This window comes from Podarcis tiliguerta, assembly GCF_965153285.1.
Source record: "Podarcis tiliguerta genome assembly, chromosome: 14".
NCBI lineage: Eukaryota > Metazoa > Chordata > Lepidosauria > Squamata > Lacertidae > Podarcis > Podarcis tiliguerta.
The window spans coordinates 43,814,970-43,840,258 of NC_139547.1; the positions used below are offsets into that span (position 1 = coordinate 43,814,970).

The window sequence follows — 25,289 nt, forward strand, 5'->3', positions numbered from 1 at the left end:
AATTTAAACACAGACATAACACAACATTAAAAATGAAAAACATCAGTTTTTTTAAATTGACAGAAAAATATTTGTGATCATCATTTGAGGCCCTTCTCCATGTTCCCCCTTCAAAGGAGATTTATGGCAACACAAGAAGGGGCTTTTCGGTGGTGGCTCCCTGCTTGTGAAATGCCCCCCCCCCCCCCGGCTTGCCTGGAACCCTCTTTAGCTAGTTTTAGGAGCCGGGGGGGGGGGGAGAGGAGTTTTACCCAGGTTTCCACCCCCATTTGTAAGTATTTGTGGCCTCTTTGGTTGGAACAGGATAAAACAAATAGACGTGTTTGTTAGATTTTTGTTGATTCTGTTTATCATAATTGGTTTTAGTATTCCTGTTGTGTTTGTAAATCAATTTGACTCATTTTTGCGAGTAAATCAGCTACTAAATATATATAAAACAACAACTCTGAAGGGAAGAACGCAATTCTGTTTTCCTCTCAGTGAAATAAAATTCAACGGATGGAAGCTGAGAGAGAAAACAATATTTGTCTATACAAACCACTGCCCAGTTTCAACACCCTTAATCACTGTTTGGTTGAACAAGAAACAAAGATTTTAGGAGTTCCCTCCCCCCCACCTCCCCCCAACCATGAAGGGGAGAACAACATCCTTGCTTTAGTTGTGTGATTGTTTCACTGCGGGTTTTCTTTTATCAGGAACTGGTCGCTTCAAGTTCAGCTGAAACAGCAATGTTGCCAGAGACAGATAGCCATCATCTGCATACCTTTGGCACCAGCTACGGAGAAATGCTGTCTCTTTCTGTCCTTAAAACAGAGCCACATGTGACTGTGCATAAGGGTTTGGGAGCGCGCACGACACAATACTTGAAATAGTTTCTACTTTCCCTTGTAAGTACAAGAATGTGGATTATTTTTTCCTTTAAAGGATCAGCACAGCAAACACCATCAGGCATGCTGAGACCAGGCCTCCGTGAGCCCATTTAAAGTACATTCCCACCCTCTTAAGAATCCTGGAAACTCTGGTTTGTTAAGGGAGCTGAGAATTGTAGCTCTGTGAAGGGTAAAAACTATAGTTTCAAGGATGTGTGTGTGTGTGTGCGCGCTTTAAATTAGATTTTAAATGTATGGTGTGGAGGCAGCCACAATCTGGCTTATGTGCAATTCTGTACACATCACTACGTGCTATGCAACACACATGAAGCTCATGTGAAACTGGAGGAACTGGTCTGTGTTATTAACTTGTGAACTGCCTTTCAGGTGAGTCTCATACCACAAATTTATTATTATTATTAACATTTATATACCGCCCCATGCCCGCAGGTCTCATGGAGCTCACAGGGTAAAATCACAATATAAAAACACAAAATATACAATCAAAATAAAAACAAGAACAACCCAATAACAACCCCCCCAAAAATACCAGAGAGGGAAAATAGAATTTAAAACACACATGCATAATATTTGTAATAAAACATATAAAAATAAGCACCCATCAGGTACCGTCGATTAAAAGATCAATTTAACCGTCTTTCAAATCAAAACATTTTAGCCATTGTTTCCCCCCCAATTGCAACCGTTCATAGAAGCTCCTTGATCCTGTGGAGGCCTCCATGAAGGGGCACTAGGAGGCAATTTTCTATCCCCCCCCTTCCTTCCACAGCCCTTGCCCCCATTCCTAAATCTGATCCAAGGTTTGGGGGAACTCTTGTGACAGCATTTGGTGGCGGCAGGGGAGGTGGCATTGAGGGCTGCAACAGAAAGTACAGTGGTGCCCCGCAAGACGAAATTAAATTGTTCTGCGAGTTTTTTCGTTCTACGAGTTTTTTCGTCTTGCGAAGCACCAATGTGTCTTGACGGTTTCCCATAGGAATGCATTGGTGGTTTAAAAAAAAAAGGCGCAAGACGTTTCGTCTTACGAAGCAAGCCCATAGAGAAATCCGTCTTGCGAAGCAACTCAGAAAACGAAAAACCCTTTCGTCTTGCGAGTTTTTCATCTTCCGAGGCATTCGTCTTGCGGGGCACCACTGTAGTTTAAAATACAGTATGAAACAATGGAAGTTTGAAAAACAATACAGAATAAACACCTAAGGTGGATACTTTTTCATCCAGCTGGAAAACCTTGTCGAAACAAAAGTGTTTTCATGTGGTTATAATATTTTATGGAGGGATTACAGATTTCCATATAGCTCCATGACTGGTTTTCCAGAGGTTTTCGTTTATAATGGAAAGGGGGTTTCAGATTAAGCAAAGGACTGACATGACCTGGGAAGAAGGGTGTGTCCAACATTTTCCTTAAAAGTTGCACAGGAGACCATTTATCAGTCAATGTATTTCAAATGTTATCTGTCTTTTTCTGCAGAGACTGCGATTCAAGATAGGAAAAGAGAGTGGTACCTCGGGTTACATACGCTTCAGGTTACATACACTTCAGGTTACAGACTCTGCTAACCCAGAAATATTACCTCGGGTTAAGAACTTTGCTTCAGGATGAGAACAGAAATCGTGCAGCGGCAGCGCAGCAGCAGGCCCCATTAGCTAAAGTGGTGCTTCAGGTTAAGAATAGTTTCAGGTTAAGAACAGACCTTCAGAACGAATTAAGTTCTTAACCCGAGGTACCACTGTAATAATTGAAAGGTGTTGGGCAATCTATTTCTGTCAGTTTTCTTCCACCTTTCCTCATGTAATCCTGCCATAAGATGCTTAGCTGAACTCATTTCACACCCAGCGAATGCACACTTCAGATGTGCATTATGTACAGCATGTTCCGATGAGCTTGTCTGCCCAGCAGGAACGCACACAAGTCAAAGGTCAGTTCTGCTCTGCGCAAGCCTGCACTGGTCCTTTTTTAAAGGTTTACATTCTGGCTGTGCATAGCAGAGGAGCACGCACACCCGAGAGAAAGCAAACACTATTTTAAGAACGGCACAGCGCGTTACTAAGAGGCCCAACTATTTATAGCTTTGCATAAAAGCATGTTGGAAGCTTTCTTCCTTATGAAGATTTAATTCCTAAGTCAACAGCAACGAGCTCACAATTGTAGCTTGGGACAAAGAGGATAAGATTTGGAGAATCAAAAATCAGGATACGTGCAAGACATGTTTACAAGGGGTGAGGCAGGGGGCAGTAATGGACAAGCCACACGGACTCTGGATAACCAGCTTAACTCCGGTTCAGATAAAGGTTACCTAAATTGTTGGTTGGTATTTATTTTAAAAACCTCCAATGGAAGTTAATTAAAAAAATGTGAAATAGAACAGAACACCCGCAAGCAAGAACCTATCAGGACATATAGGCAAGAGCCATAAATACAACAACTAATTAAAAGGAGCAATGTGGTTATTGCCCATTATGTTTAACCTATTTGCGCATCAATCAGCAGCAAGCCTCTTAACGTCTTCCTGATCACATATTTTTCCTCTTAGGGTGCCACTAGAGAGAGATATTAATATTTGCCTCTGCTTCAAGATGGACTATTTTGAAAAAGAAACAAACCCCTTTGACACATAGCCCTGCCCTGCCAGTGCCGGCTCAGCCGTTGGGCAGGGTGAAGTCACTGCCTCAGGCTGCCCGCCTGCAGGTCTCCCGCCTGGCCTGCGACCTCTGCCAACAGCAGAGAAGTGATGCTGCAAATCAGCACCAATTTCGGGCAACATTTGGGGCGAGATCTTGCCCGAAATCGCACAAGATTTTGTAGAGCAAAAAAATAAAAATAAATCCCATGTGATTTGGGGCAAGATCTCACCCAAAATAGGCAAGATCTTGTATGAAATCTGTGCCACCATTGGTGGAAGTGCCCCTATCCCCCACCCAAGCCCAGAGGGGCACACATGCAACATCAGTACCAGAAGCAGAAGTGCCTACAAACCTGTAACGTGTTGCGTTTTCCGTTTCAATGTCCTCCAGATGAAATTCCGCCCATGGGTCAGGCATGTGCTTGGCTTTCTCAATGGCGTGCTTCCAGGCTTGCTGCAGAAGTTGAAAAGTGTTGAGTTATTCACAAAAGGCCGTCAGAGATAATGCACAATCATTGATCTCCCATCGTACTTTTGGACCTCGGTCTTGCAAAGGGAAGCACACAGGGAGAGCCCTGAAAACGGTTTGTCTGCGGATATTTGTCTGCGGACACAAGTCACGAGGGCCAGCCTGTACATTTGGACCTGTTTGGGAAAAACCACACCTGCCTCCACTACTCTGACATCACATCATATATATATAAAGTATATGACATCAAGGAGTGGGGAAGTAAATATGTGTAAGGATTTACTGGTCCAGGCCAACGGCCCTCCGTTGGGTGCATTTTGCTTTTAAAATTTTCTTTTAAAAAACATATATTATTTATGATTTTCAATTTTATACGTTTCAATAATTTTACAGTCATTTCAACATTTCAAAACTTGACTTCCTTCCCCCTCTTTCTGCGGTATTTTTAATATTTGCTGCCTATCCAAATTAACTTAATTTGCTCAAAAAATGATAATCAACACGAAAGCCAAGACTGAACTCGTGTTTTTCTTTTAATGCAAAGTTATTTTCTTTTACAACAAAATATTTTGGGAGTACGTCACTGTCTCAGCTGGTGCCCCTTGACCGCTAATCTCAGCCAGATTCATCCTTTCTTTGGATCTGCTCATGCATTCCTAGTCTTATTTTTTAATGTCCCAGTGATACAGTCAAACTCAAACATGCTCTTGAGGAAAAAGTAAGGGCGGGGGGGGGGGGACACACAAAACAAGCTACATATAATCAAACTGAGAAGCAAAAGCCGCTTGAAAATGAACCAAAAATCCCAGCTCACCACATGAAGCAAAAGGCATGTTAGTATGTAAAGGATGCAGATGAATATTACAACTCCAGACAAATGGCTGTTTCATTCTCCAAGGCACTCAGCCCAACCCTGTGCACAAAATGTGCGTATTAGTGAAAATGCTTATGTGAGGGAAAACTGCATACAAAACTGTGTTTATTAAGAGGTGTGCATAAAACTGCATATGATTTTTCTGAAAATGGTGGGATCTGGGTTTTAAACCACTCGCCCACCTCAAACAAGAAATTTATTTTAAAATGTTACCGCATTCATTTTTGACGTACCCGGCTATGGTCAACGGCAGAGCCATGCTTAGAATGCTGCTGAGTGCCATTCTAAAGGACATACATGAAAACAATTACAGTAAGCATGTAGAACAGAGCAAAATAGCATTTAAATGAAAGTCACTTTTCAAGACAATCAACACATCCATTGTGCTTGGTGAAAGTTTCTGAAAGCCAGTTTTTCTATGCTACCTTTCATCGGATCCACCAATGCAGACTGGGTCCAGTATGGTTTCAAACTGGATGGGGGATCGCATGCTGCACTGCAGGGGATTGTGACCAGATCTCCTTTGGGATCCATTCCAACTCTACAATTCTATGATCATCTAGAATACAGTCCTGCTCACTTCTCTTTCAAGTGGTGTTCCTCTCCTCTGCTTCCTAACAGCCTTTCACTGACAGACATCTAACTTAGGGCCCAGAGTGCTACTTCTTAAGAAACATCAGTGACAACATCCCATTGTGAAATAGTTATATGGAAGCTAACGGCAAGGGCCAGAGTTTTCAAATGAGTCACAGGGCAATTATGTTTGCTGCACACAGAGTGGTGTTTTTCAGAGGTAAACACAGTAAACTTGTCCCATGTCCTTCTGACATCAGAAGGAAGAGAGATGACAGTGGAAGGCAGGGCCTTTTCAGCTATGGCACCCTAGCTGGGAAAACAGCTTCCCTGAGAGGTTTGCCAGGTGTACCAGGTGAAAACCCATTTTACCTGCCAATACCTTTTGGCTTTACCTTTTGTTTATGCTGCTTTTATGAAACAGCCTGCTGCAACTAGTTATGCTTTTATTTATTGTGACTCTTGTAGCTTTTTGTTGCTTCACATCCCACACAGGGAGCAATGGCTGAAGAGTACGTAAAAGAGTTTGGATTTGATATCCCGCCTTTCACTCCCTTTTAAGGAGTCTCAAAGCGGCTAACATTCTCCTTTCCCTTCCTCCCCCACAACAAACACTCTGTGAGGTGAGTGGGGCTGAGAGACTGTGACTTGCCCAAGGTCACCCAGCAGCTGCATGTGGAGGAGCGGAGACGCGAACCCGGTTACCCAGATTACGTGACTACCGCTCTTAACCACTACACCACACTGGCTCTTATCACGGAAAGTAATTATAATTGAAAATGGAGAGTTGCCAATAATTATTATAATAATGGAGGCCTTATGACCAAAGCCAGCTCAACAAGGGCTACAGTTCAGGTGGCATGATGTTTAGCTGAGGTGGCACACAGCCTTGATAAGCTGTGTAGTTCTGAGGGAGTTTTCCTTTGTATGCTTGCTTAGACGCCTCCCTGCTATGTACAAGGCCTGGAGATAGAGAAAGACAGCACGTGTCTGTTCCTTTCTCTTCAAATTATACATTGCCTTCCGTTCAGTTTCCTCAGCAAAGCACTACCAGGATTTATTTTCTCTTTGGACTCCGTCTGCGTTATTTAACAGACTTTGCCAGCAATTGTGGCCATGATCAACTGCAGCTCCACAACCTGTGTCTTCTGCGTATTTACAAACACACAAGCCTGCTCTGTGCCGAATGTTTAAAGCTTCACACTTCGGTCTACGCACAGGAAATGAGCAAACTGCAAATTGGTCTAAAGGGGTGGGCCATTGTCTTGAGAGCAGCTACAGGTCTGGGTAAATTGAGCGCAAGTTGGACATCACAGTAGTTAGTTACAAGAAACAAAGCAGGGGAAGAAAGTTTTGACCTCATGCCAGCCCAGGAAAAGCCAGGAAAGAGAGAGACTGGTGCGGACTAACCTTGATGTCAAAAGAACTCCGTGGAGAAGCGCTGGATGAATACAGCTCATTTTTCATCAAGTTGGTGTAATAGTTGCTGACTTTGTCCTCAGCTGCCTTGTTTGCAACAGGGTCATCTGTTATCGGGCAGATATAGTAATTATCTTCATCCTCGCTATCGGTGTCGTGGTAATTCCCAGAGACTGCTTTCGCTGGCTTGCTGTTATCGAAGCATTCCATGTGAAAGATAAGGTCTTCTTCCGCCATACTGGTAGGAGAGTGGCTTTGCTCGGGTGGGGGCTGAAGTAGCCAGTATTACAAATGAAGGAACCTAAGGAAGGGAAAGGCAGGAGATCAATATCTGAATTAACGGGGGGGGGGGGGGGAGGAATGGGTCAGTATGTAGGAATCTTTAGGCTTTACATTTGTTCATTTAATAAAAGTTACATGCCGCTTGGTTGTAAAAACAAAACAAACCCTGAATAAACCTGAAAGCGGTTTGCAAAAAAAGAATAAAACAAAATCATCAGTAAAAAGTTAGAAACAGTGGGATACATATAAGATATATGTTCAAAAATACAGTAAAGGTTCACTATCTATGCAAGCATTCGATTGATGTTGGAGGGAGACTGAGTTGAGAAACAAGACCAAGAGTACATATTGATATAGGAATGTATTAGATAAAATGTAAAGAAATATATAATAAGAAGAGTACATTCTTTTGTAAAAAAAAAAAGAGGAATATACAACGGGATAGACAGGAAGTCCAAAGTGTTGGTATATATATGACTTCAGAGTAAGTTTGGAATAGCTTTTTATTTATTTATTTTTTCTTTATGTATATAAAGTATACATACAGGTTGAAAATTACAGTATAATAAGTTTTGTGATGTAATATGACAACGTCTGATGACGTAATGTAAGAACTTAACTAACTAACTAAATAAGTTAGAAACAGCTGTTTAAGACATTTAATTAAAATCAATTATAAACTAACAACCAATTAAAACACACAATGTTCTACGTATCTCCATTTTAGCAGTGGTTTCAACGGACACCAATTCCCATCCCAGTGTAAGGCGCTGTGGGAACATGCCTTCCTCCAGGAAATGAACCATCAGGAGTTCACTTCAAGCTCCCTATTGCTCCTTTGAAGCCACAGCAGTAACCGCCCCATGCCTGACCTCGCATATGGCATCGGGTGTGGGGGCGAGTGGCTGCAGTTTGGTGAAAATGGCCCTGAAGGCCAAACACAATGCTGAGAGTTCTTAGGAGACTCCTATTCTAAGGTTACCAGATTTTTTTTCAATGAATCCGGGGACACTTTGCAACTTCAATGGATTCTGTATGGGGACTGATAAATCCGGGGATTGTCTCCAGGAAACGGGGACATCTGGTAACCGTATCCTATTCCCCTCCGAAGGCACCAATTCCCAGAGTGATTTAAGAATCAATCCCTCTTTGCAGGGAACCCTGGGAACTGCAGCTCTGAAAGAGGACAACTCTCAGCACCCTGCTTCAAGGATTCTTTAGGGCATGGGTTGGCAAACTAAGGTCCACGGGCCAGATCAGGCCCAATTGCCTTCTGAATCTGGCCCACAGATGGTCTGGGAATTGCTGCATGAATTGCCAGTGCCTGCGTTTTTCCCTTCTCCCTCCCTTGGCACCGCCGCCTCCTCCCTCCCTCCTCCTGGCTTCTCCCTGCCCTGCCTAGAGGAGGAAGGGGGCTGGGCTTTGTTGGTGCCAGCAGCAGCAGCAGCGCTTGAGCGGCCGCCATTTTAAGCAGCCCCTCTCCAGAGCCCTTTTGTGTGCCGCTCATCGTCCCTCCACCACCTCCAGCCCCTGCTGCTCACAAGACACAGGTAAGCAGCCCCCGGGGCTCGTCCGGTGCTGTGGAGAAGGGAGGGGAGAGTCGGTTGAGGGGGTGGCTTATAGTCCGGCCCCCCACCAGGTCTGAGGGACAGTGGACCAGCCCCCTGCTGAAAAAGTTTGCTGACCCCTGGTAGAGTCTAGAGAATACTGAGCTGGATAGACCAATGGCCTGACTTTGTAGGAGGCAGCTTCCTATGTGTCTATCTGTAGCTCTGCGCACTCTCTGTACTAGCTGATGCTCTAGACCAGGGCAGTCCAACACATAGCCTGAGGGCCACATATGGCCCTCAATATCTTTTTGGGGTGGCCTTTGGCAACATTTGATTGCCCCCGCCTGCAGCCCTCGTGCTGCCTTCCCAAAGCCAGGTAAACAAGGTGGTGGGCTTTGAGAAGGAGACGGGAGGGCTCTAGAGTCCTGTCACAGCCTCCTGCCTCCTTCCCAGCTCTGGGAAGGCAGCATGAGGACTGGGGGAGGTGGGAACGTCCAATTTTAGAATCATAGAGTTGGAAGAGACCACAAGGGCCATCGAGTCCAACCCCCTGCCAAGCAGGAAACACCATCAGAGCACTCCTGACATATGGTTGTCAAGCCTCTGCTTAAAGACCTCCAAAGGAGGAGACTCCACCACACTCCTTGGCAGCAAATTCCACTGTCGAACAGCTCTTGTCGAATTTTGGGCTTGCTCAACCCCCACAAGGCAGTGTGCGGCCCGTGGGTTCCATGTCAAAGTATTCTTGTGACCCACATGGTATGGAAAGTTAGGCTGCCCTGTTCTAGGTATATCAGGTTAGCATTAATTGGAAGAAAAATGATGCCATTTTTCACACCCCAACTGAGCTACATCCAGCTAAGTTCCTCTCCGAGTAGACCCATTGAAATTAATGAGGCGAGGCAGCCTTTGGGCTGGGAAAGGTTCGCACGCCAATATATCCCTTTTAAAAATTACGCTGAGGAAAGGAGTTTATGAAATCAGCCTAGTGTGTGTGAAAACAGCTGCATTCTGTTTGTGGCGTTCCTTTAAAGATTTGGGCGGTTCCCATGGTGGTTAATAAAACGATGAGACGGTTTGAATGTTGCTTTTATCGCAGAGTGCCGTTCCTGAGCCAACGGAGATCTCTCGTTTCTCTTTGCTGCCATTTCTTCATTCATTATGTGGGGGAGAACAGGTGAAGTTACCTGCACGCTCAGGCTTGTGGCGCTCCATCCTAACCTGGAGAAATATCCCAGATTCTGGATAAATATGAAGTGTCTTCTTGTTGAGGATTGTATTCCCAGGTGGGGTAGAAGTTCACCTTCCTGGGAGGCAGAGAGGGCTGGAGCAGAGGTCGGCAGGAAGCATGGAGCCATCCAACTGCTACATCTCAGCAATGGAGAAGACATGCCTAGCCTCACCCACCAACCAGAGACGGATGCAGGCCATATGCATGGAATCTGTCTCCTACCTCCTGGCCACATCCACATGATTAATTTAAAGCAGTGTTATGCAACTTTAAACTGTCACAGCTTCCCCTAAAGCAGGGGTCAGCAAACTTTTTCAGCAAACTGAGCCACTGTCCCTCAGACCTTGTGGGGGGCCGGACTATAAGCCACCCCCTCAACCAACTCTCCCCTCCCTTCTCCACAGCACCGAATGAGCCCCGGTGGCTGCTTACCTGTAAAAACACCAGGCAGGCCCCACAAATAACCCAGAGATGCATTTTAAATAAAAGCACACATTCTACTCATGTAAAAACACGCTGATTCCCGGACCGTCCGCAGGCCGGATTTAGAAGGCAATTGGGCCGGATCCGGCCCCTGGGCCTTAGTTTGCCTTCCCTTGCTCTACACACCATCTGGAAGTGGCTTTCCAGGGCATCAGGAAGGATCTTCTCCCAGCCCCTTAACTGGACATAGCTGGGACTTCCTGCGTACAAAAGCAGATGACCCACGGCTGAGCCACAGCCCTTCTCTATGGCTATAGTTGTGTCTTAGATGAATTCCACATATACTGTAGAGACGTGCTTCCATCGTTTAAAAACATGAGACTTCCCTGAGCCTTTTTTCCAGCTAACTTTTGATCTGGTTTCCTCCCCCTCCAGTTCTGTGCCTTTATTTCACTCTCCTTTTATGAGATTGCAAGCCTGAGGGCAGGGTGATGTAATTCTACCTTCTGTATGGCGCCTGGTAAATAATACATCTCATCATCATTGTTTCTGAGCAGGACTCGTTTTTAAAAAGGTTGGGGAAGATTTGAGGTAGGCGGGTGGAGCTTAAACGCTTACTTGCAAAAGGCTAAATTGTGCAATGCATCCAGAAATTTCCCAATCCAACTCTCTTGGGAAGGGACCTCGCCGCAACTCTTTCCAGTTGAGCCATTGGTCCAATTAGTGCCAGCACTTTGGTGGGTGTTTATCCAAGACATTTCAAACTCATCAAACCTAGACTGAGGGTAAATCGCTCCGTCTATTTCCCATGTCCAGGCTGCACATGCCAAAATTTGCACAGCCAAAATGCCACCACCTACAGACATAAAAGAACCCCTAGAGCCAGTGTGGTGTAGTGGTTAAGAGCGGTAGTCTCGTAATCTGGGGAACCGGGTTCGCTTCCCCGCTCCTCCACATGCAGCTGCCCTTGGGCCAGTCACACTTCTTTGAAGTCTCTCAGCCCCACTCACCTCACAGTGTTTGTTGTGGGGGAGGAAGGGAAAGGAGAATGTTAGCCGCTTTGAGACTCCTTAAAGGGAGTGAAAGGTGGGATATCAAATCCAAACTCTTCTCTTCTTCTTCTTCTAGGTGGGAACCCCGATAAATGCTTAGCCGGGGGGAGGGAGGGGAGGAATCTAACAGGAGGGTGACTTCCCCAAACAGTCCGATGAAAGCTGAGCATGCTCAGTGGGTACAGAAAACCGTCTTGGGTGGTGAATGGAACACTAGGTGGAAAAGGGAATGGAATCAATGGAGTATTGTGGAGGGGGTTATAGCTGGCTGGCTGGCTACAAAAGCACATTTTGTTGAAGGCTATCAATACTCAACACATGAAACATATCTAAACAAACAACAAAGGCATAGCCTCAAACTGATTCCATACTGTGTCTCTGATTAGCAATTGGTATTTCTTCTAGAAATGAAAGGTGGAACTATTCATTCTTTTAATCTATCTATTTACTAACTTGCTTTGTAACATTTACACAGTGCTCAGATGTAAAAAAAGCAACAACCTAAAAATGGTTTACAAAAATATAAAGTGATAACATGGAGAAAAATCCACAACCATAATTTACTTTATTTTTTAATGAAATTTTATTGAATTTTTGCAGTTTTATATTCAATCAGACAACACAATGTAACATTTATCATACAAAAGAAAAAAGAAGCACCCGCCCCCTCCTTGTGACTTCCCTCAACTTCCCCTTCTGGTTCTTTAAATATTTACTGCTTCTACTTAATTATTACCTTATTTTTATGTTCTTATACCTTGATGCTCTTGCACACACAACCATACTTTAAGGCATACAAAAGTTAAAATACTAAAACAGATTAAAATTACCTCAGCTTTCTAAACATCTTATCTTGTGGTCTTGTCAAAGCAATAATTTTTTTAGGAGGTGCCAAAAAGAGCACAGTGAAGGACCCTGCTTGATCTCAGGGAGTTCCAAAGTGCAGGTGCTGCCACACTAAATAACAAATCATCAATGACTCCCAGGTTGCTTGGTGCAAAAGGAAGGTACTGCCTTAAAGAGACCTTTCTGTTTTACCGTATTTTTCGCCCTATAGGACGCACTTTTTCCCCTCCAAAAATGAAGGGGAAATGTGTGTGCGTCCTATGGGGTGAATGCAGGCTTTCGCTGAAGCCTGGAGAGCGAGGGGGGTCGGTGTGCACCGACCCCTCTCGCTCTCCAGGCTTCAGGAAGCTATCCGCTAGCCGTGGCTCTCCCACGGCTAGCAGAGACCTTGCCGGCACTCAGAAGCTTGGGGCGCGCTGAGCTGAGCACGCCCCAAGATTTGGGCTTTGCGCAGCGCTCCGCTAGCCATGGAAGAGTCGCGCGGCTCTCCCACAGCTAGCGGAGACCTTGCCGGCACCCAGAAGCTTGGGGCGCGCTGAGCTGAGCACGCCCCAAGATTTGGGCTTTGCGCAGCGCTCCGCTAGCCGTGGGAGAGCCGTGCGAAGTCACACGGCTCTCCCAGGGCTAGCGGATAGCACCGTGTTCTGGGGGCTGGGGTCAGGGGAAGCTCCGGCTTCCCCCGCCCCAGCCCTGCACCTGGGGGGGAAATAAAAAAAATTTTCTTTCTTTCCCCCCCAAAAAACTAGGTGCGTCCTATGGGCCGGTGCGTCCTATGGGGCGAAAAATACAGTATCTCAGATGCGGAAACCCAAGCACAGAGACTAGTTTGCTGAAGATCCACGCAGTGAATTCACTCTACAGTTAAAGTCAATAAAAAGGAAAGGCGCTTACCTATGGTGGATCAACTTCCGGCAGCAGAAGTTGAACGCAAGCCTCCTCACGTGACAGGAATGGAGTGAGGCAGAAGGCCACACGGAAGTACCAGCGGTTGTAAAAACTATAACCCTGTAGGTAAAGGAGAAAAATGCCCCGTTAGCCACCAGTACAGCTAAGAGCTGGCCTGCCACAAATCTCACCGTCAGGCACAGTGCAATGCTCCTCTGACCTCTTCTAAAGTAAGACACAAGCTAAAATTAGAGATGGTATTTTCCCAGTGAAAGGCAAGTGTATATGTGATTCTCTGCAGAAAAGCAGCACAACTTTCAATGAGGTTGTTCAATCTGAGCAGAAAACATCAAGCTAAAGGAAACAACCGATGGCACCAGTGTATTTCCCCCCCCCAACTTCTTAAAAGCGGGGAGCCACCTAGATAGCTGCCTAGTTTGCCGCCATGGCTGGACTAATCCTGCCCCAATGAAGGACCCCAGCACTGAACACATAGAGAAGACAATTTCGTCCTATAGGGCGAAAAATACAGTACCTAAACAATTGTCACTAAACAATAAAGGAGGGGTAGGCAACCTAAGGCCCGTGGGCCGGATGCAGCCCAATCGCCTTCTCAGTCCGGCCCGCGGACGGTCCAGGAATCAGCGTGTTTTTACATGAGTAGAATGTGCCCTTTTATTTAAAATGCATCTCTGGGCTATTTGTGGGGACTGCCTGGTGTTTTTGCATGAGTAGAATGTGTGCTTTTATTTAAAATGCATCTCTGGGTTATTTGTGGGGCATAGGAATTTGTTCATCCCCCCCCCCCCAAAAAAAAATGTAGTCCGGCCCACCACATGGTCTGAGGGACGGTGGACCAGCCCACAGCTGAAAAAGGTTGCTGACCCCTTCAATAAAGTAATAAGTAACCTTCTGTGGCATTCCTTGTTTCCACAGGAACAAGTTTGTTTGGTTTGATTTCTGGCCTTAAACCAAGCCACACAACTACATGAATGATGAAAGATTACGAAAACCAGGGCAAGAATTATTCAGAGTGTTGGTTTTCGGGGTGTTTTGGTTTTTTTTGCAGTCCGTTAGACCTCCATGTATATTCCCCAAGATTTGGAGAACACACACACACCACGACCGCCACCACAACAACCCTGGAGATCAATATTATTATTATTATTATTATTATTATTATTAACTGGAAATCTCATGCAGAGAATAGTCAAATGCACTTCTCTTGTGCTCTAAACTCGAGGCCTAATTCTGCACCATCAGCAGTACTGAACATGCTTCTGAAACAGATCCAATTCCAGGCCTTATCTTCCTGGCATGCAGGAGCAGAGAGCTGCTTGCTTCCAGGAGAACATCCTGTGCTTTCTCTGTTTTAAGGAGGCAGCCACGTACAGGTGCCAAATGAGCAGACTCTCTTCCTGCCACCCCCAGTCATTCTGCCGCTCAAGATCTCAACGAGCCTGTGCAATGAGGCCGGTCTCACTACCTTGTGCCAGTAAGAGGACAGAGACCTTTTATTTAGAAGGTTCATCTAAAAGGAATGGCAACTTGCCCTGTGCTCAAGCTGGAGTTGTTTTGGCAGCTCCAAGAAGGTTCTTATTGTTGATGGTCAACCTGGTATTTCATCATGGTGCTATGTATATATTCTGTGCTTCCCTCGTCCCGCAAAATAAGATAATCCAAATTCTGCTTCCCCAAAATTCTGTGAATTCTCCAAGAGATACAGATAATGAGAGATGAAACTTAACTGAATATGCTCCTTTTTGCCACATTTTTGTCCCTTTCCTGAATTTCAAAAAGCATAAGGACTAAAAACTTGAATAGTAAAAGGTGAAATTCTTAGAATGCTGACTTCTGCTCCCGTTATCAGTTTCTGCCTGTTGTGTACACACAGCCTATTTATTTACTGACTACATTTATATACCACTTTTCTTCCAAAGTTTAAAATTGCATCTCAGAACTGAGCAAGGTGTTCTGAGACAGGTCCCCTAGACTGTCAGCTGATAAGCCCAAATTAGGTCTTGAGGGCCATGACCAACAACTAGGTTTCCCGCTGCGATATTTGGAAATTGTACACTTCCTGCTTTTGCCATTCTGCAGGTGTCATTCTGGACTCCATAGTTTACCCTTCAGAGTTACAATTTTGCCTGTAAATATGTGTAAGTGTGAACTGAATTCTACCCCATTCCTACTTCCAAATAAGCAAAGGTGAGACTTTCTTTTTTTCCCATCGCTTTACTCATGGAAGTGACTCAAGGCAACTTACAAAGTCAGCACAAATCCTGAAACCAATTACAATAAACACAGTCAATCAAAACAACCTCAGCTGCAATTCCTGTATTGCACGGGGTACCTTTCCAACTCTATGATTTTTTATATATATAAAAACAAACCCAGACACTTCTAGAGATCAGGCTGAAAGCAAGTGGGATTTATGCAGCTTCTCCTCTAACTCAAAACCCACATTTCTTTAGAACCAGCATAAGGAACCTATGGCCTTCCAGATGTATGGTAGACTATCATACAACATGCAACATACACAACATGGCTCATCATCCATGACTGTTGGTCATGCTGGCTAGAACTGAAGGGATCTGGAGTCCCATAATGTCTGGCTAGCCATGGCTTCACCGTCACTGCATTAAAATAACACCTTTTGCCTACATCTTTAAAACCCCACCCGACCAGAAGCATTGGTTCCCAGAACTGTCTTCTCCAAAACTGTTTCTCAGCACTCTCTGGAAACACTGTGCAATCTCCAGATGTTGCCTGCGAACTTGAGAATTGGGAATGGCACAAGACCCAGCGGCTCGAGACAACCCTAGGCATGTCTGCTCAGGGGAAAAAGTTGTATCGAGTCCACTAGGACTTACTCCAAGGTGCCTAGGATTGCCGCCTCAACGGGTTACTGATTCGGTATGGAATTTAGAAAGTGCATTTTGTTACTTGCCAGGATCAGAGCTGCAAAGCTATAATTGTGCTAAGGAAATGGAAGGGACCCCCAAAAGCCATCTATTCCAACCCCCTGCAATGCAGGAATGCAACGCAGTAAAACACCCATATCTAACAGAGTACAGAAAAGCATACAAGACTGCTGTCCTCTGCTTGTGCACTTAGGGGCTTGTGCCCAGGTTAGGTGTGTATAAATCTGCACCCTGAACAGTGCAACAGGGCTCTAAATTCAGCATTACAATAGCCACAAAATAATAATTATTACTTGTAATAATAAAGATTGACTGATTGACTGAATTACCAGCAGGGAGGGAGGGAAACAGCGTTACAGAATACTTTTAATGCTACTTTCAAAATTTATTCAGTAGTAAATCTGCAGAGACAACAACTACTTTCTCTCCCAAAGCACAGAATCAATTATTATAATGATGATTATGGCCGTCATTTCCATTTCTTCCTGCCTGCGCTCACAGTGTAAGTCAGAGCGCTGTCTTTGTCCCGCGAGGTTTCCAGAGCCTGCTACCTTATGTTGAAAACAGCAGCGGTTATTTTACACAGCATTCCAACAAATACTGTCGGAAACAATTCCCCACCCATTTTGTATCTTGGAAATTTATTTTTACTTCTTCTTTAGGGCTTGTACCCAGTGTGCATCGAGCTTTAGGGAACACAACAATCTCTTGGGTTGTAACACCCAGAAAGTGAAGGAATTATGCAGCATTTGAATGCAAAGTAGACTCTGCACAAACCATGCAGAAAATTCAATTTTGTACAGTATTCATCTTTGTATGTGATGCAGGTCATAACTAGTAAGCCCACAGTATGATTTTCTTTGAATTAAAACCCAGATAGGTATGTTGATTCAGCCCCCATGAAGCTATAGTCTGATCAAGTAATGTAGGACATGAGAGATCTACATATCTATCTTGTTTTTTAAATTGTATTTTAATCAACATGTTTTTATTATTGTTGTTAGGTGCCCTGAGCCCGGTCTTGGCTGGGGAGGGCGGGGTATAAATAAAATTTATTATTATTATTACACATGGAGTTTATTTTTGCAACACTTTGGTGCGTTGGCACGGCAACGGTTGCATAACATTTAACTGTGCAAGAGGTTGGTACTGTGCAGCCATGGTTTTTTTGGGGGGTGGAGTACCCCCCCCTTCCTCCATCTGTTCCATGTTCAGATCCCCATAACTATGTGAACATATCCAAGCTTGTCAATAAGCAGATCTGCTGACTGAGTGCCTTTGACTGCCATGACATTACATCAACAACCTGCAATCAAACAGTCCAGGAATATTCTCTGCTTATAAAAAGGAAGCAGGCTGCAATCTCGTTGTCATTTATGCCGGTTAGCAGAAGCCTACTTTTGGAAAAACACAAATGGCTATTCCTGGGTATCAGAATCATCCCTGCCTTTGTTCAACTACAAAATGTTTAATTCCATTACGTAACACTGGGTGCATTAAAACCCAGCAACGTCCTACTGTAAATGCTCTTTTGCACTGTGAGCTTAAGCATGTTTACTCCCAGGAGAAGTCGCAGTGTGTTCAGTGGGACACACTCACCAGGGAGAAAGCTCAGCCAGACTTATTTTCAAGTAAACATGTACAGGACTGTGGTGCTGCAGTTTCTAAAACGCTCTTCCACCACACAAACACCATACAAATGACAGACTCTGGTGTCCTACAGTGATGCCCCTCAGACAAATACCCTGGTACAGTAAGCAGGGTTGCCAGACCTGCAGGTCAGACCTGATGTCTCCAAGTCTGCCTGGCCCCCCTCCAGGTGGAAAGCTTAAATCTCCAGGTCCACCAGAGTGTCTTTAATTACCTATGTATCAGATTGTGCATGCAACTTGCAAGCTTCAAGCCATCAAGAGTCAGCTGCAAATTGAAGCGCAAGCACTTCCTCCACTCCTTTCTCCCAATTAACCTCTGTCTCCATACCCTACTCCTCTGACATCACCGGGGGCCAGGGCCACCCCTAGGTCTCAGGTTTGTACAGTGGTGCCCCGCAAGACGAATGCCTCACAAGACGGAAAACCCGCTAGACGAAAGGGTTTTCCGTTTTGGAGGTGCTTCGAAGGACGAATTTGCTATGGGCTTGCTTCGCAAGACGAAAATGTCTTGCGATTCCTGGGGTTTTTTTTCTCGCTCCCCACCCCCTTTTTCTAAGGCACTAAGCTGCTAATAGCCTTTTAGCAGCTAATCCGCTAATCCCTGAAGCTTTTAATAGCCGCTAATAGCCGCTAAACCGCTAATAGCGCTAATCCGCTAATGGGCTTGCTTCGCAAGACGAAAAAACCGCTAGACGAAGAGACTCACGGAACGGATTCTTTTCGTCTTGCGAGGCACCACTGTACTCTGAAATCTCAGGGTCTGAGGTGTTCCTGATTTGGCCAGCCTAACAGCAGGCTATCTCCCCTATTCTCTCTCCAGACAAGCAAGGGGCATCACCAGAATTCACTGACACACGTTACATGGGGGTAAAAATGAGGAGTTTGGCCTGGGGAGAATTTCAAGGGCTGGGGGGGGGGGGGAGAGGCCTGGAAGGCCTCATTTGGGTTCCCCAACCATGTTCTATGTTAATTTATGGTGCCGGCATTGTGGGGGAAACCAGCGTTCATTCCCCTTATTTCCAGCACGACTCCAAACCCTTCGCTCATTCTCCTTCCTCAAGCAGCTATGCAGCCTTCTTGTTCTCCATTACTTTCAAATGTGCTCCCACAGAAACAAGTTTCCAAGCTGGTTAGTGTCTGTACTAGAAGACAAGGCTTCACGACACGGCACTTTTGGAAAATAGCAGCATGAAGGGAATCGTTCCTTAAAAGATAATGGCTGCTTCCTTATTGCAAAGCACCCTAGCAGAACGCCACCCATCATTTAGGCACTGAACGTCCTGTCTTTTGGGAGCATTTACACTGGGATAGCTGAATCTTGAACAAAATGACTTTCTGCCTGCTCAGCCTTTTCCTAATCTGCTGCAGCTACAGCTTGTTGTTGTTGTTTAGTCGTGTCCGACTCTTCGTGACCCCATGGACCAGAGCACGCCAGGCACTCCTGTCTTCCACTGCCTCCCGCAGCTACAGCTAGGGTCTGTCAACATCACAGCGGTTTTAACACAGATCTTACAGAGTGAAGGGGAAACAGAGAGTCCATAGCCCTGTTCACATGAAGCAAAAACGCAACACATGGTCAGGTGTGAACGAGGGATAACACCCACGTAGTTGGGGGAAATCCTGCCTGCTACACTCCCCCGGGGATGCTGTTGCTGCATTACGGAGCTCAGCCATAGTTTGGCTTATGATTACATCCAAACCCAGGCTCATGGTCTGTCTCCCACAAGAACAAATCTTGGTCAGAGTTCGTGGTTTGTTGGGAGCGAGACAACCCACAAGCCCATGTCTGGATACAACGCTATACCAAACCATGGCTTATCTACAGGTAGTGTAGCAGCGGCAGGAGAGGCGGAGGTTGAAAGCAGCAACAGTTTTTGCTTTGTGCATTCACACACTCACCGGTTCACGCTTAGCCATGGTTTGGTGATACGTGGGAATTGGGCCCATCCCTGAAGAAAAGTATCAGCCTTCCTCACAGATCAGGATACCAAATCTGAAGACTGATGCATCTAACTCGGTGCTGTCTAAACCAATTGCCCACAACTGTCCAGGCTCACTCCCATTCCTACCTAGAAAGGCTGAGGGTAAAATCCTGGGACCTTCCATATGCAAAGCACATTCTCTGCCACAAGAAAAAATCCCTTCCTTTAAACAGAACGAGTAGTCAAGGACCGCCAGTCAACCACCGGAGATGCATAACACCGGAGATACAGCAGTATACAGTATATTAATTTCAAAACAAAGTAACTAAGGCTGCAATCCTGCTCACACTTACCTGGGTCTAAGCCCTACTGAACACACTGGGACTTGTTTTTAAGTAGCCATGCCTAGGATTGTGCTGTAAAGCGGCAATCATATAACTGCTTTCCTAATTTGATGGGTCTTACTTCTGAGTTGTTGTGCATAGGATTGTGGTCTAATCAGGGACAGAATTCCTTCCGCCACCCAAATATGGTGTTCAGTCAGATCCAAAGGGAAAGAAAACCCAACAACTCTACAGAAGGACACATGCGACCAAAGGTGTTTCCAAACTCTTGCTATTTTCAGGTGCAATTCAATCACTTTGCAGCAAATTTGAATTGCGCCATTAAAATTGGAGATCTCGTACAAGAGAAATCAGCTTCCCCAAAAGATCGGTTTCTCCAATAAGGAGAGCTAGGGGTATCCCTTGCCTGTCAGCGGAGATAATACTGAACTAGATGGATCAATTTTCTGACTCAGTAGAAGGCAGCTTCTTAGGTCCACTGGAAAGCGTGGGATAATGCTTGATGCATTGTCATCAGACCTCCCCGCAAACAGATGAGGACAAACGCTCAACAAACGGCCAACTTCGTCTAACCTCCCTGCAAGCAAATCAGGAGACATATTCAACCAATAGATACTCTGGAGGAGCTGTCCTCCCCCACCCCGCCCCAATCTGTTCTCATTAAATGACAATGCATTTGGAGATCGGTTCATAAAAACACTCACTAGCTGATCACGATCTTGGTTTTGAGAAAATTAAAAAACCCAACACACACATGCGCAAACTCACCCAAACCCTTCCTGATCCCGATGATTGACAGAACGAATCACGAGAGGCAAATAAAACAAAATGCCCACTGTGCAGCCAGGAACACAATAGACGGTTGTTTCTGTCCACACGGCCGCTCGCAACTCCCACAGTCACAAACAGCACAGCTGTGTGTTGATGCAACCCTACCTACACCCCAGTCGCCAGCACTGAGGTCAGCAGCGCGGACGCTCCCAGGAAAGCTCTCGAATTCAGACGTGTCAGCGAAAGAAGGCGGGAGGGGAGGATATGGCAGGAGGGTCAGCCCGGGCGCTGCTTGCATCTACCCGCTCCTAAGGAGGGGCAAGCAGAAAAACCTCCCCGGGCTGCCACGATTGCCGCTAGCCAGAGCTTTGGGCCGTCTGCAAAGGCAGCTAAGGCGGCCTTGCAAGCACAACCGTCCCCTATACACCCAAGCTGACCTAAACCCACACAAATACACACGAGGCCCATGCCAGTGCTTTTCCTTGCTTTGCCCACCCCAAACAAACGACAGGAACAATTGCAAGTCCCGGGCCTACCTTTCCACGCAGATCCACACCTTTGCAAAATTGCAAAGGTTCCTGCTTGCTTTCCACCTCGCCAAGCCCTCTCACTCTCTCTTCTGCAGAAGGACGGCCCAGCTAGTCGCCTCCAGAGAGGCAGGCCAGGCTTTTGCAAGCGTGCCAGGAGCAGAGGCGACGTGCAAGAGCCGCGCGCGCCGGCTGCTGCTGCTGCTTCCCCCGGGGACGGGACTGGGGCGCACCGAGCACGTTCCGGAGCGCAGCGCCTGCAGCCTCCCTGCTGAACTCTCCCTACGCAGCCAGGGATCCGACGGCACGCCTCGTTCTCACCCCGGGCTGGAGCAGGAGGAGGAGCTGGAGCAGGAGGGAGGGAAGGAAGGAGGGAAGAGGCGGCTCTCCAAGCCGAGAAGCAGAGCCAGGCGGGGCTTCTGGGCGTCCGCATGCAGACCGGGTTTAAAGCGCATCGAGCGCGCGTTTAAAGCGCGAGACGAGGTGCCTTGTCGGAGCTGGAGCTGGGTAGCAGGGCCGCACAGTCTAGGGTGGTTGCAGCCAGGGCCGGATTTAGGTTTGATGAGGCCCTAAGCTACTGAAGTTAATGGGGCCCTTTATATGTCCAGCTGTCCTTTGTCAGCAACAAATGTTTTTTTGGGTTGAATATATGCTATATAGTAATTTATGGACCTAATTACATCATAGGAGCCTACACAACACAAAACACTGTTGCTGTGTGTAGGTTTTATTTTATTTGTTTTTTATCTTATATTTTGGAAATGTACATCCAGTTTCCCCCCCCCTTTAAATTTTTGGGGGGCTCCCAAGAGAGTGTCAGGAGTTCAGCCTACACTCGAGTAGGACCCTGGCAGAGACACATGCCCGACTGGCATGTTCCCTCCCTCCTGGTCAATCGTTCAGGAGCTTCATAAGCTTTCTTCAGCCCGAACATCACAGTGACCAATGCCAACCAACACCGGCACACTTAGGGATCTTTAGAGTCTGCGCAGTTCACGTGACGGACCTCAGCAACTCAGCATTTTGGCTAATCTACTTTATTTACATATAAACATGCACGGAGGCCTGCAACATGGCTCCCTCTCTCTCTAGCATTAGACAGCAAAGAGAAAAAGAACGAAGGACACAGTAACACAAACATCCTGTCTCCATCACTTCCCACTCTGTGGAGTCAAAACATACAACATCATGTGAAAGACAACAATCCCATGACTGCAATCATGGAGCAGGAATTCGAACAGAGAGTGGGGCCCTAAGCTATAGCTTGTTTAGTTTATACATAAATCCGGCATTGGTTGCAGCCCTGGTCGCCCACCCTGTCAGTAGCAACCAAGAAACCGGGGATTCCACAGTGTGGCATAATGGTTAGAGCGCTGGACTTGGGCCTTGTTCAAATCCCTGCTGAGCCGTGATGTTTGCTTGGGAAACCTTGGGGCAGTCACTATAGCTTAGCCTAGCCTACCTCACAGCAGGGGCGTAGCCAGGGTTTTTTTTGGGGGGGGGGGAACCTAAGATTTGCATTGCTTTGTATTGATTTAGGGGTACAACTGCCCCCCCCCTTTGGCTATGCCCATGCCTCACAGGGCTGTTGTGAGGGTCAAACAGGGAGGGGGGAGTATGTAGGCCCCCTTGAGGTCCCTGAAAGAAAGGTGGGGCGTAAATGTACAGTATTAAATAAGTTTATGTGGTAGAGCAGGCTATAAATCCACAACTCTTTGATGTTGGGGTTCCCAGTGACCACTCATTTCCTTAACCAGGTGCAAATTGAAGCTGAGGCACAGATGGCAACAAGAACTGCCTTAAAAATGATTTATTTTATGACAATTGTAATTTTATTAACACCCGGTGAGGGATAAAACTAGACAGCCTCACTTTTAAAGGCATGATTCCTCCAGGCCTAGTCAGGAAATTAAGAATACGTACATCTTTTCCACAATGGTTGACTAATGTGGGTTCCCCGCACCACACACACTTTCAGACTTTTTTTTTTAACTATGCGGTTTTTGTGTGCTTTTGTTGTAAACTGCTTTGATGTTCTTCATGAGATAGCGGACTATAAATAGTTTCATGAATGGGTGGTCATTTTCTGTCAGAAACACTGTTTCGGGTTTAAACAAGAGCTTCACTTATAATTCCCTAGCTGCTTTGAGCCCCTGTCAGGGAAAAATAGATTAATAATAATAATAATAATAATAATAGAATGGCTATCTGCAGTTAATTTGCCTCTAGCTCCTTTCTAGGTCATTTTCCTCAGGAAATTATAAACAGCTTTATCCTGCCAGACAGACTCCTAAGCACCTCTTGCTCTTTTGCTAACCAGGCCCTATCTGCCAGTTAAACTGTCATATTCTTCCTATATCACCCTCACTCTCTTCTGATTGACTAATGTCCGTTTCCTATCTGTTGTTGTGTATACACCACACCTTTAAAGCACATTCAGAGCACGTTCTTTCAAAGAATTATGGGAACTGTAGTTTTCCCCCTCACCAACCCTTAACAAACAACAGCGCCCGGAATTATTTGAGGGAGCAAATTTGCTTCAGATGTGGAGCAATAGAGCCTGTTGACCATGTCCCTAAAACACATTCCCGCCCAAAGAATCCTAGGGAACTGTAGTTTACTTCTCCCCAGAGCTACAATTTCCAGCACCCAGAAAAAGTCTACAGTTCCCAGAAGTATTTTATTGTGGGTACAAGGGTTTTACTGGAGGTTTTTAAACAGAAGTTGAATGGCCACCATCTATCAGGAATTGTTCAGCTGCGATTCCAGCATTGCAGAGGGTTGGACTAGATGACCCTCAGGACCTTCCAACTCTACAGTTTTTTTGGTTATAAGTGCTTTCGGTGTATAATGTGCTGATTCTCCCCATTAAGAAATCTCCCAGGAATATATTATTCTTCTGTAGATCAGTGTTGTTTTGCTTAAGGTTTGCCATAAATAAATAAACAAATAAATAAGTTTCTGACTTCAGTGCAGATGAGGATAATTTTGTCTTGCCGGTTTCATTTAAGAAAGAGCAAGTGAACATATTTTCATATATCTGTTTTAAACTGTTTTAAGGAGATGGATGGTTTTGATTGTGCAGTTAATCCTGTTGGTCTGTGACTGTAGCAAACCAACAATTAATTCATACATGCTAGTACAACTGTTATTATCTGGACATATAGCAGGGGTCAGGAAACCTTTTCAGAAGGGCCGGTCCACTGACCTTGTGGGGGGCCGGACTATATTTTTTTGGGGGGGGGAATGAACGAATTCCTATGCCCCACAAATAACCCAGAGATGCATTTTAAATAAAAGGACATATTCTACTCATGTAAAAACATGCTGATTTTGAAGGCGATTGGGCCGGATCTGGTCCCTGGGCTTTAGTCTGCCTACCCATGACATATAGCCTCAATTGTTCACCCTCATCCACCCCAGGAAAAAATTTATTTTTGGGGGGGGGGAGAAAAGAATAAAGACCCACTAATTTGTATGGGAGCAAATGCAAACTGCAATATGCTTGCATGCATATCTGGAGAAGAGGGTGGGGGAAAATAAGAGCAGCACTGTCCTTTACTTGGTTCCCACTTTATCTACACACGGCCAGCTTCCTTTAGAAATTAGCATGAAAGCTTCTGGGACTTGTGGCAAGTTAACTAACTAGGGCAAGAAAATAGGATGAAGCAGATGATAGTCTCTATTGGACGTTTTTCTCTTAACTCTGCGACCCGGGAGGAAAATGCTGGAGCACCAGCGCCACCCCGTGCCCACAATGTGCAACAACAGCAACCCTTGCAATAATCAGGTCCACGTTTGCAGTTCGGTGCGAGGGACGCCATTATTTTACTGTAGTTTTGGGCGTCTCGGTTGCCTTCTAGGGCGCAGTTAACGCAGAGCAATCCTAACCTCCAGACCCATTTTTTAATATATATATACTATCGGAGCAGGGAGCAAACCGTGTCGGAGAGCTCGCATTTTATTTCCTTGCTCACTTAATTTAAATAAATCCACAACCTGGCAGGACATGGCAGTGCAATGAGTCTGCACGG

General features: G+C 45.6%; 1 protein-coding gene across 9 annotated transcripts in view; it reads right to left on the reverse strand.

The window, feature by feature from the left end:
- Positions 1–21,730, reverse strand: part of EEF2K (eukaryotic elongation factor 2 kinase) — a 46,413-nt gene extending 24,683 nt beyond the window's left edge. The window contains exons 1-5 of one of the 9 annotated variants that reach the window (XM_083413502.1): positions 21,265–21,588; positions 13,122–13,235; positions 6,838–7,147; positions 5,088–5,138; positions 3,865–3,965 (exon numbers count right to left, since the gene is read on the reverse strand). In XM_083413502.1, coding sequence (XP_083269628.1) covers positions 3,865–3,965; positions 5,088–5,138; positions 6,838–7,083 — 398 coding nt within the window. In that variant the 5' untranslated portion in view covers positions 7,084–7,147; positions 13,122–13,235; positions 21,265–21,588. Of the gene's footprint in view, positions 1–3,864; positions 3,966–5,087; positions 5,139–6,837; positions 7,148–13,121; positions 13,236–20,725; positions 21,007–21,264 lie in introns of those variants that run through there. The other 8 variants (XM_083413495.1, XM_083413496.1, XM_083413498.1 and 5 more) reach the window with 8 other exon arrangements.
- Positions 21,731–25,289: the final 3,559 nt, after the last annotated feature.